Genomic DNA, 13,752 nt, shown 5'->3' on the forward strand with positions numbered 1-13,752 from the left:
GGTAGGACCCTCCCCCCTGGTGTAATGCCCAAGTCAAAGTCCACAGCTCTTTCAGGAGACTCCCATCTTCTTCTCCTCCTATTAAGGCTGTATTCGAGGAGGAGTGGGCAACTCGGATTCTTGCCATCCCATCAAGCGAAATCAGATTGAGGGACTCGGTTTTCTGGCCATACACGAAGACCGGGATGTTTACGGTCAAGAGCGGTTATGGACTAATTTTTGATAGTTATATGGCCACACGAGGCACCAGTAAAGACAGAACAAGAATCAATGATCGAGGAAGGGAGTTCTGTAGGAAAACGCTATGGCATTTACCACTCCCTATGGTTTGGAAAATATTACTCTGGAAGATCATCGTGAAGGCTCTACCCACCGGGAGTGAGTTCCTTCAACGAAAGCTGGATGTTGATCCTTACTGTAGAATGTGCGGAGGCGATCAGAAATGCATTGAAATAGTGGAACATCTCTTTCGCGACTGTAGCCTCACTCGAAGATTATGGGCGGGTTCAACCCTAGGCATCCGGGTAGACAGTGCTGCAGGTATTTCGATTTCGGATTGGATTTATGACTGGTTAAGTTACTTGTCCAATTCTGAAGGGAGTGAGGACAATTTGATTACCTTTGTGGCAGTCCTGTAAGGTTTGTGGACGTTAAGGAATAACGTCATTTTCCAGAAGTTGGATTTGAACTCGTTTACGATAACGGGATGCTTTTATAATTCAGTTAGGGAGAAAATACATATGCTGTGCAACTCCTCACCTACAAAGCAACCCCTGTCATTGCTACAAACTTCCGAAGAAGGTTCGTCGTATGAAGAAAGGGAGGCTATACGCAATGGATACCCCGTCCGCCTTATTGGAAATCACAGCAATTGCGCGGTGGTAAGGGTCAAAGTGGATGCTAGCTGGGTACGGGGATTGGATGCGGCGGTCGGGTGGATTGCGTTCGACCATACGGGGCAGGAACTCGAGAGGGGGATGGTGCGCAGCAGGGCAGAATCAGCAATGCAAGCAGAAGCGTTAGGAGTCAGAGAAGTTTTGGTATGGGCACAGGAGAGGAGGTTTCTTCACATTGACTTATCGTCTGACTGTTTGCAGCTAATCAATCAAATTGCGGGGCTCGAAAAGGAGGACCACTTGATTGCGGGGATTCTTGCAGATCTTCGTGATCGGTTTAGTTTCTTTCATTGCTTGAGTCTTAGTTTTATTCCGAGGCGTCTGAACGTTATAGCGCATGGGTTGCCAAACAAGCCATGCGATTGTAATACCCTATTTTTACAGCTGTCAAAAAAAAAAAAAAAAAAAAAAAAAAAAAAATACATAAGATATATACAAAAAATAGTGACTAATATATGGCTTCTTGAAAGTAGTTGAAACTTTTTTTTGAAAACTATACAAAGTTACAAACTATGTCTTGCTCGCTCAACTCAACATGATCCAGTCGACTAATTAATTTTGTACACCAAATAAATAACGAACAATTCATGTGGTACCCTCAAACTTTGTCATTTTGCATGTGGTATCCAACTTTTTAAGTTTTTGCACAAGATATCCTTGAGATTTGATTTTCAAGCACAACGTGCCCTTTTTATCGTTCTTAAGATTTTCAATGGAGCCTAAATCATAGACTAGAAATCGGAATTGACTAATTTTTTTTTTTTCAAATTCATTACCTCTTCGAGATATATAAATTGATAAAAGAAAAATGGTCATTCGAAAACTTAAGATCGAAGATATGGTTGATTTGAGATTTCCGTTAACAAAAAACCCTATAAAATGTCAGTCGACAATTTTTTTTTTTGTCAAATCGTAAATTATGACGAGATAATCATTTTAGGAAAAAAAATTGGTCAATTCTGAATTTCGGTCTATGAATTATGCGCAATTGAGTTTTTTTATAGCGACAAAAAGGACATGTTGTGCATGAAAATCAAACATAGAGGGTATCATGTACACAAACTTAAAAAGTTGGATACCATGTGCAAAATGACAAAGTTCGAGAATACCACGTGAATTTTCCGAATAAATATTATTCTCGCTAAGATGAAATCTAATCATGTACTCTCCCCATGAAAATAATATGGCACCAGTTCATGTATTGAGTTTCAAAACCATCAAATTTGCTCCATAATTGTAGACTCGCTAAGAAAACGATTATAAGAAAAGAAATACCGCTTTAGTTAACTAAAAAACAATAAAAAAAATAGAACTTTTAGAAAAAAAGTCCTCCGTAATACATGTAGTTAATATTCACATCAACACATAAGAAATATTATGCACATCTGTTGATGTTTTAGGTTCTTGACTTTATATCATTACTAGTATTGGTGCCCGGCTTCGCCCGGGCTACCTATACTTACCATTATTTTTTTTTTCATTAAATAAAATTACTTAAGGTTGTATAACCCATAAATTTATCACTAATATATTTTTTTATGACATATCCTAAAATTACGATGAAATAAATTTTGAGACAAATTCACTACTCCCGCTATTAATATTTACTCTTATTAATGAAACAATAATAATAACATTTCATTACTTGCCCGTAATCATTATTACTTTCACTACTCCCGCCATAATTATTGTTACTGTCACTACTACCGCATTAATATTGGTAATTTCACTACTCCCGCCGTAATTATTGTTACTTTCCCTATTGCCGCATTAATATTGATTATTTCACTACTCCCGTTGTTGCTTCTACCACTTTCACTAATCTCGCTGATAATATTGTTACTTTTACTATTCAAATGAGTGATTACTAACCTATAACTATATCCAATGTTACTACAATTCTTTTCTTTACCGACGAAACTATTTTTACTACTTAAGCATGCAATTTTAAGAGGATTCTATATTATATAAATATATTACATACATGCATTTAATCAAATCGAAACAATTATGCAATATTATATATTATGGAATCTAACTTGAATTATTTATAACCTACTTATATTATATTTTTGTATGTTAAATAATTAACTTCTCTATACATCTAATAAACTATAAAGTTTAATAAAATTTCATAAGTCTTCTATAAATATTTAAGAAAATTACCAAGCATCTTTTGTATAACCTACTAATCTCGCTGATAACATGTTTATACTAATTAACTAGTTTTCTTACCCGTGCGTTGCACGGATATTAAAATAATGTGTGATAAATTTCACAATAAAATGGAATATAGACATATAGTACATCGTTCATGTTTAAGATTTTATGTATGCCGCATGACCAACAAACAATTCCCGTTAACATAATATTGACATAAGAATAAAAGAGTGTTTGATTAATAAAATACATTTTTTTAGGGAAAAAAAACAATATGATGTTTATATATATGATACTTAAATTGATAGTTTTTAGAATTTGTTCATTAATACCTGTTTGTTTTTCAATTGGTCAAGAAAAATAATAATATCTACTCTGCATAATCAACTCAATGATGCAAAAAATCTCCATCTTTTGAATAACAACCATAATTATTCAATGTTGGATCAAATTGTAATTATGTAAAAAACATTTAGAGATAATTAGAATATTATAACTCCCGGTCAAACTATAGAAGTACGTTTGAATGTGACCCAAATTCTGACGCAATACTACATGGCTAAGGCTGCTTATGACACCTCTCTCTCTCTCTCTCTCTCTCTCTCTAGCAATAGTCTTGGTCCCCATCTTCTCATTTGAAACAATATCTTTCACGCAGACCCCTATTTTTCTTCCCTATTCACACACATGATCTAAAACAATCTCATCCCTTGAAAGATCGATTCTTATCTCTGAAACTTAATTATCTCCAATTTATCCAACCAATTGAAAAACTAAAGCCCTCTAGAAAAATACACCATCCAATGGAAACTAACCATTGCTTTCGACAATGTTATTTTTTTAGGAAAATAAAACCAATAAGAAGTTTATATATGATACTTGGGACTGAGAGTTTTTAAATTTTGTTCATTAATACCTGTTTGTTCTTCAATTGGTCAAAGAAAACAGTAATATCTACTTTGCATAATCAACTCAATGATGCAACAAATCTCCTTCTTTAGAATAACAACCATAATTTAATCATTGTTGGGTTAAATGGTAGTTATGTAAAAACATTTACAGGTAGTTAAATGTTATATCTCCCGGTCAAACTATAGACGTACCTTTGAATGTGAACCAAATTCCAACGCAATACTACATGACTGGGGCTGCTTATGCCACCCCCCTATAACAATAGTCTTAACCCCATCTTCTCATTTGAAACAAAATCCTTCACGCAGAACCCTATTTTTCTTCCATATTCACACACATGATCTAAAACAATCTTATCCCTTGAACGATCGATCTTTGTCTTCGAAACTTCTCTCAAATTATCCAACCAAGTGAAAAACTAAACCCCCCACTTCTAGAAAAATCCACAATCCAATGGAAACTAACCCTTACTCTCGACAATGTTGTTAGAATTAAGATTTACTTTAATTTGGATTGATGGGGTGAAGATTAAGTTTATCAGTATGATCTTTTGAGGTTTCTTGTTATTATTGATGTTACTTATATGTTTTAACGCAAGCGATATTTTGCTGATAAAGAACCTTATTTATTATCACTATCCTCGTTAAACTCATCACCCTCTACAAATGCACCCTCCCTCCATCCCCCTAATTTAACCGCAAAATAAAACATCAGTCAGTGTAATTAGTTCTTACTACTTGAAACAACCTCCAATCCACTACCACTATCACTACCTTTCTGCCACGTTTTACATCTAAGAAGTCATAAATCACACTCACCTCCATGAAACACCAATCTTTACTCCAGATGATATGGATCATCGTCTCCCTTATCGAAGACAATTTATTTCTCCTTCAACAAAGAAAAGTTTAAGAAGGAGTCTTCCCTCTTACCTAGTCTTTTTCTCGTCCCCTCCCCTACCTCCATTCCAGATATTCAAAACAAAATGTTTGGGTACTATGTTTGTAAACTGAATAAGTTTGAATATTATATATATACACGAACTTTGCTATTTATTTCATTCCGCATAAATAAATCTTACTACATCCATCTCATTTTTATTGTCCTTTTTTCTTCAAATTTTATTATCTCATAATTATTATCCCCTTTCTAGATCCAGTAAGGAAAAACTTTAGTCAATCAACTCGTCGCAATCAACCTCACTCCCACTCGAAACAACGTTTAGCCCATTACTTAATCCCTTCGGTTCACACATAAAACGGTCTAAAATGCAAAGCTTTTATCTCTCTCTTAAAATGTCCATCTAACTAACAGAAAACTAACCGCTATTTTCTGAACTTCATCATTTTTACATCCCGTAAAGATTAAGTCGAACATGACAAAAAAAAATGCAGAAACTTAGGTTTTGTTTGATAACGACAGATTGAACATTTTTTTTTAGCATTTTGAGAGTTTTTACACTATTTAAATAACAAATGTGCTATTTTGAGTGTTGATCATCGACATATTGAAGTATTAGATTGTGGTGTAATTTCCTATTTTACATTATGACCTTTAATTAATATATTTTAAGAAATTAAAAATTGAGTTTTTTTTTATCTCCGAGGAAATTAAAGATCAAACTTTATTTTTATCATATTTATAATTAATATTCTTCACTTAAAATATATAAATTTAAGTAAGTTCAAATAAGTTAGCTAAAAGTTATAAATCACAAATTGTACGAAGCAGTATAATCATTTTTTTTTATTAATATGAAATAAATGTCATAAACTTCATGAGAATATTAATGCGGTAAAGATCTAAAGAAGAGTTGGCAAGTACGTGACCCCCTTTTAGATTTAAATTTTTTCATTTATTTTTATATTTTTGCCTAAAGGTGGTTAAAGCATCGTATTATGCATGACGAATATGTTTCACCCTTCCCCAATTCGTATCTCTCCCTATTATAGTGATGATGTGCTCAGTTTACACACAAATAAAAATATATAGCATCAACAATAATTAGTTTGCTACATATAATTGAATAGTACCGTTTTTTATGCATGTAAATTTGTCAGAAGAAAAGCTTGAGAGAGACGATCTTCACTATGTTAGGGAAAGACTACTCTTACCCTTTTATGTGTTTTCCATGACTTTTTTTTAAATGTTGATCGTTGCTTGAATTGAATCTTAACCTTATACATATTTCTATAATAAGTGTATCTAATTTACCTTCAAGCCTCATTCAAATTATTTTATTACTCGTGGTACCATTTTTACTTTAAATTGTAAAACAATCACACAATAAAGTTTTTCAAAACAATTACTCATTATCTTTTAATACTTCTTGAAAAATAGATATCAACCTTTGTACTTATCAATAATTTGTGAATTTTTTATTTAAATTTTGATTAATATACTTTTATATAATGACAAATGAATGTAAATATTATATAATAAATTATCAATAGAAGTTGAAGTGTATTGTGATTTGTGAGGGAAATAACTTTAAAATTAGTAGGAGAAATACATATGACATTTGAAAAATAAACTTCGTAATATGTATAATTAAATATGACATTAACAATAACAAAAGACGTAGGGCATATTTCAGCAGTCATTTTACTCTTTAAATGAGTAAATTCCATGTAGTACGTCTTACGCATGCACATTTGTCACAACCCAGTTCGGCATAGGGCCTTTTAGCCTCATAATACCTCATTTTTTTAATTGAAAGTGGTTATAAAATTGGATATTATAAATATATCAAATGTTTTTTTTCTTCTAATTTAATAAAAAAGTGAACAAATATTAATGAATAGTTTTTTAATATTAATAAATTGTAGATAATTAATTTATTTAGTGTTTCTAATAATAAAATTTTAAAATAATTAATTCTCATTTCTAATAGGAAAATCATATTTCTAATTATAATAGAAAAATTTTAAATAATTATTATCTCCTAATTCTAATAGTATAATTAGGAAAAAAAACCTTAATAAATTGTTAATTTATTTCCTATTTCTAATAGGAAAATTGTAAAATAATTAATTAATTCTAATTTCTAATAGGAAAATTATATTCCTAATTATAATAGAAAAATTGTAAATAATTAATTATCTCCTACTTCTAATGCTAATAGTATAATTAGAAAAAAAAAGTCTCCTTTAGTTATATATATTGATTATTTTATTTTAAGGAAATTGACCATCTCTTCTTCTATAAATATTTAAGAAAATTACCAAGCATCTTCTTTCTTTTAGTCTCCTTGGAATTGACCATCTTAATTAATTATTTTATTTTAAGGAAATTGACCATCTAAATTAATTATTTTATTTTAAGGAAATTAACCATATTTTAGCCTCTTACAAATATTTAGGAAAATTTCCAAGTTTCTATATAATTTAATTTTAACCCAAAGTATATAATATTTGCGTTGAGATCCCTTAATCGGGTCCATCACATGGGGTTAGTGATTTAAAACTATATAGTATAATTAATTGGTATAACTTTTTTTAATTACATGGAAGTCCCTTGGTTTCTGGATTTAATATATAGTATTGATTATCGATTTATCGATTTGATCATGATAGTAACATCCCTTCATTCCCTTAGCTTGTTCCTGCAACTCTCCATGATAAGATGGTAAGAACATATATAGTCGTAATAAGGTTTTTCCATGTAAAATTAATTAAGATGTTAAGGGTTATCTTTTTTTTCCAAAATTCTTTATTACAACTTTTCGGACTTATGCCTATTACTTACCATCATATTTCGTTATGTCAATGTGAACATCTTGTGTTGTTATTATAAAACCTTCTCGAGTCTCGACCATGAAATCCTGAACTATATTTAAACACCTGCAATATACAAAAAAATGTATCAAATATTCAAATTGGAGCAGTTGACAATGGAATTGAAACGATGTGCATACAGCCAGACATACATCTCTAAATAATCAGCATGAATAAAAAAAAACAGCAATAACATGTAGCGCAACAAAAAATAATAAATAATATACAGTAACAAATAACTATAATTAACAATAGATAAAGGTGGTAGTTTATTATGAAAGACTAAAAGAGTGCCTAGAGCTCTATTTGTGTATATACTCAGTGTTTATGAATTTGCTGAACGTCAATTGTATTTGAATTCTATTGTTCATAGAGTTGTATATGGATCAACTATTCAATTTCAATGTGACTAGAAATCTATCTAGAATACTTCAAAGCTAGGTTAACTTCTATCCAAATTCGTACACTTATATATCTTATTGTTATTAAAATTTTAAGTAGCTGGTAAAAGTTGGAGTCTTTAAAATTGTTTAAAAAAACCTTCCTTTAATAATATAGACTAGATTAAATGCCCGTGCATATATGTAATTTTCTATAGAATGTGCTTGTATATAATTAACACCTATTGTATAAAATATTTGAACCATCTATCCTATAACCCTTTCTCACTAAATTGAATTAAACAAATAAAATATTTAATAGTATATATTAGGAGGATTGTTCTTAGAGTAATAGCATCAAAACTTGGGAGGGGTGTTATTTCTTAGAACATATAAAGCTAAGATTTTCTCGGGACAATAATTCTTTTGTGAGACAATTTTATATTGTAAGTCGGTCTCATATAAAAACTGAACTCATTTATTTTTAGCATTAATTGAATTAACTTTTTATAAAAATGGACCGTCTTAAGGTGTGAGACCGTCTTATTTTATAATTTATATTTCCCATAATTACGATAATTAGTCCCATATACCAATTGATTAGAGACCTAAAAATCGTATTAAATCATCCATTCACTCTTAGAATTCAGTATTTATGTTTGATTTATCTCATATGTGGTCAATTCTACGGAGTTAAGGTCGTATCATTTTTATGCATTTATCTTTTAATTTGAATAATCACACTATTTCGTATAATAATAATAATGGTTATCGTAACGCATATCTCTTCGATAAAAAGTATATATTCAATTTTTAAATTCTCGTCAATATAATGTTTTATTTCGTCAAAATAGAAAAAGGTATAAATATAGACTTCAATGCTTATCATTTATATGGCCTTACAAAGTTTGGTAATAGACTCCGATTATACACTCGTATCAAATACTCCTATCTTATATACATTGGCACAGAAGGACACTACTTTTTTCGATATACTCCAACTCTATCACTATGATCCTAAGCTTTCAATAGGGGTATAATTCTCTTATTTTCTTTAATATTGGTTGAAAGTAGTTCGTAGAACTTGGACTCTCGATATAATCCTATGTTTTCAATAGGGGTATAATTCTCTTATTTTCTAACTAAAAATTGAATGGGTTTCATGTAAATAATCAAAAATTATAATCTGAATTACAGATGCGTATCTTGATTCATCGTATATGAGTGAATTGCATTTTTGCCTTCTAATTAGCACGCATAAATTTTATCTTCATTGTTGATAGAAGATGCTTCGTAGTTAATTTGGTGTGTCAATGTGTTGATAAGAATAAGAGGTTTCTATAATACTACACAAATTCTCATTGAAGGCGGTCTATATCCGTCACAAGGGAGAGACGGGTCAAATAGCTGCATATTATAATGAAATGGGCGGGTGGGTTGCTAGTGGGTTCATTATTATATTATAAGCAGATCTCGTTTTTTTGTGCTAGCCACATTATTCAATTATCAACCCTACCCCACACTAACCCCAACCCATCACCCTTTTTTGTGACGTTAGTCACTCTCATATCACTCAACAGCTTTCTTTCAAAAAAAATCCTAGAGCATCTTCATCTTCAATCTTGCATCCATAATTCATCATGTAAAATTCATATAAATCTTCACCGAAAATACCCCCCTCAAACCCTACGTCAAACATCAAACAACAATATTCATTCAAATCTTCATATTTTTCATTCAAATCTTCATAACTTTCATAATAAATAGAATCATGGTTGATGTTGATAATATGGTTGATGTTGATGTTTCGAACCCGGCTCAGTAATGACGAAGAAGGTGTATTGTTTGATGGTATTGACGAAGAATTCGTGACGATGTTGATGAGTAACGGTTTGTATTATTTATTTTTACATTGTGTTTCTTTGTTGATGAGATTTTAGGGCAAAAAATGTGTCTTTTTTTATGAGTAAAGGTTGATTACCTAGTATCTTTAAATTGTGTGTCTTTAAATTCATAATCTTTGTTGATCATCTTTAAGTTCATATGAAATTACCAAGTAATCTGTGTTGTTCATAATGTTTAAGTTCATAATCTTTCTTGATGATATTTTGTGATGATTTTAATGATGAGATTTTAGGGCAAATTTAGATTGCAATTTGGATGGGAAATTGTGTTGGTTTTGTTGTTGCACAGATTGATATCCTTTGTATTGTGTTGTTGTTGATGAGATTTTAGATGAAGGTTTAACATAAACTGACATAGGTATTGATGTTTAACAATCACCTCATTTACTTGCGTCTGTAAAAAAAATGCGTTTTGAAAAGTTTTTACAATCAGTCATATATGTCACCATTTTAGCGTACAGTGTGACCATTTTAGACTTCAGTGTAACCAATTTAACCAAAGATTAAAATTTCGTTGTTCTTGTCATAGGTAATGATGTTTCGAGCTCATTACTTGGAATAAAAGCAACAAAATTGAAACATATCTTCAGCTTGTAGAAGAAACATTCGCAACTCATGAGATTCAATATCAAGAAATCTACATCTCGTAGGGGGGACGTGGAATATAGGCTGCTCATTGAGAGATACTTCAATGAATCCATGGGTGGGATGTCCGCCCTGTCTCAATTTTCACTGACCAAGACCAAGCAATTGCAAATACCATTGAAAAGGTTTGACATTGCCTGACTAATATGACAACATTATGCAAAAACCACCAGTCACCATGTTTGTTAATATATGTTATCACGTTAACCTTCATATAAACCCAATAAATTGTACACTTAAGACTAAGATGATATCATTTCTTAACAAAACACCATTTTTCAGTTGTGACCACCTGACTTTACAATTGTCACCATATCATCTTAGGTTAAACATGGTGACATATAAGTGATTATTCAAATGTGACCACCTTAACGAGAAATGTACTAATGTTATGGTTACATTAGTGTGCAGCATTGCAAGCTAACATGGTTACATTACATGATGTAGTCTTATGTCACCATCTTCCTTCATAAATGTTTCCCTGTTGGTGTTTAGCTTTGTAAGGTAATATGGTTATATTGTGTCTTATTTTATTATGTCATCACCTTCCTTAATAAATATTGTCATCTTTAGTATGTAGCAATGTAAGCTAACATGGTTACATTACAAGATATTGTGTTATGTCATCACGTACATACATAAATATTTCCATGTTAGTGTTTAGCTTTGTAAGGTAATATGGTTACATTGTGTCTTATTTTATTATGTCACCACCTTCCTTCATAAATGGTATCATCTTTAGTATGTAGCAATATAAGTTAACATGGTTACATTGTGTCATATTGTGCTAAGACCAATAAAACATTGTTATTATGGTTACATTGACAACTAAGCGTGGTAACATTTGTTCACAGGTTTATCCAGCAACGAGACATCGTCTATGTCAGTGGCACATTCAACAAAACGCCATATCTTGTTGGGGCTAGTGTCCTTTACAGTTAGTGCAAGGACTTATAAAATCTCTAAAAGGATCAAAGGGTATACTTTTGTATTATAATCAGTTGGTCCACGTTTATCAATAACGGTTGGCTTGCTAGATAAGTTTGACGTTATTGTCATACAGATGGCGGTGATCAACTGGTCCCTAAAAGTCACACCTATAGGATACGTTTGAGAGATATGACGGTATGAAAATACAGTCATGTTGATGCCAGAAAATTGACTAAGCAGTTAGTCCGAGTTATTTGACTAGTAATTAGTCAAAATGCGATGTTGAGATATTTTATTTAATACGGATTAAATAAAATGGGCTAAGGCGAATTAAACAGTTAATTCGTAAATTAAATATAAACGATTATATTTAATTAATGTATATTGAATTAATTATACAATATTGTCTTTGTCGGACATGTATTAATATTTCAACTAATCCGAGTTATTAGTTGATATTTTAATAGCCGATAACCGATGACGATTTATAATAAAACCGCGTCATATACATTTAGCGAAAATGATGTCGGATCACGAGTTAAAAATAAGGAGGAAGTGGAAAGCCCACTCCCTCCTCTTGAAGCTCACGGCCGAACCAAACAAACAGGGAGAGCCTCTCTCATTTTTGGAACCTAATTCATTTTTACACAAACTAGGGTTTTGGAAAACATTTTCTTCTAAAACCTAGATCTCACATCGAAAGAAAACTCACAACAATTCTCTCAATATTGCAAGGCAATTAGAGAATACATTTCTAGCACAAGGGCATAGTCTCAGACGGTCTTGGGTGCAACGATTAGGAAGAAATCTCTGTTGATTTACATTTCTTTCTTACGCCGCACTACAAAGGACCCGAGGTTGATTCTTAATCTTTATCGTTTCATTGTTGTTTTTCGTTTATGACAATAAATTGCATATTAAATTTACGTTATAGTCCTTTAATTTAAGGGTATTATACGGATATTACCCCACAAGTGGTATCAGAGCCAGGTTACGTAAATTTTTCTATGTGATTTTCATAAAACGATTTGAATCGATAATTTTTTTTTGCCTTGAATACCGTTCGGCCGAACTGATATGCTCACTACTGTTTTTTTTTTTTTTTCTTTCTTGAAAACCGTGACATCTTTCTTTGTACACACACATTTTCTTTTTTTTTCCCGTGTTTTCTCGTCTGTTTTACTGTTGTAAACAGATCGGCCGAACTATTCATCGATCGAGGACTGCAGTGTCTCGATCGATTGTTTTTGTTTTCGATTTGATTTTGCATATTGTTATTATAAATGGTTATTATTGCAATATGTTAAAGTTTTGACAATTGTAGATTTACTTCTATACGGATTAGGTTTAAATTGCAATTGGGTTTTTTGTCAAATCGATTTTGTTTGGTTTTGGCCGAGCTATGTAAATTTGAGCCGCTGAAATTTTTTTTTTTTTTTCTCTCTTTGCTCTCGGCAAAACCCGCTGGAAAATAAAAAAAAAAAAAAAATTTTCGTGTTTTTCCTTCTTTTGGCCACGGCTAGAATTTTTTTTGTTCTAAATTTTTTTTTCCGGCCAAAATGTGTACAATACGGATTTTGTGCATTCGCTTGATAGTGAAACGGTTCACTCACGTACCATTTAGTTATTTTAAAGCATTTAAAGTAACGGATTATGATGAATTAAAATTAAACTGATAGAAGCGGTTTTATCACATGATTTTAATTATCTTTGGTGGTTTGGATAAATTTAACATAATTACAAAATTATGTCACGAATAAATTTTATTTTAGTTGATTCATTTTATTTATCGTTTTTTTGAATGTTTTGAATGCTTTTATTACGTATTTATTTATTTTACAAACGGTTGTAACTTAGTGTGGCCTTAGTAGAACGTGTTACCGTAATGATGGAACACGGTCTTGGTTGTATTTTGAGATCTCGTATCTCCGTTTTGGATTTTTCACTTGTAATTACAGTTTTTATTTAGAATGTAAATAGGTTTATTTTTGTAATTTTTAATTGTAATTTTGAGAAGACCAAAGATGGAGATCGGATGCTCACTCCCGCTACATGGACAAAGATGGAACATCAAGACAAGCTTCTCGGGTCCAACGGTGGATTCCAAAGTTGTATTATGTTCTTTTTACTAGGATAGGCCACACTAGGA

At 31.4% G+C, this 13,752-nt stretch overlaps 1 protein-coding gene across 1 annotated transcript; it reads left to right on the forward strand.

The window, feature by feature from the left end:
* The first annotated feature begins 230 nt into the window (after nucleotides 1–230).
* Nucleotides 231–11,615, forward strand: LOC141614541 (uncharacterized). Its single transcript, XM_074433286.1, has 3 exons — nucleotides 231–540; nucleotides 724–1,171; nucleotides 11,528–11,615. Exons 1-3 carry the CDS (start codon nucleotides 231–233, stop codon nucleotides 11,613–11,615), a joined length of 846 nt encoding a protein of 281 aa, XP_074289387.1.
* The last annotated feature ends 2,137 nt before the right edge of the window (nucleotides 11,616–13,752 follow it).

Source organism: Silene latifolia, chromosome 11 (genome assembly GCF_048544455.1).
Source record: "Silene latifolia isolate original U9 population chromosome 11, ASM4854445v1, whole genome shotgun sequence".
Classification (NCBI taxonomy): Eukaryota; Viridiplantae; Streptophyta; class Magnoliopsida; order Caryophyllales; family Caryophyllaceae; genus Silene; species Silene latifolia.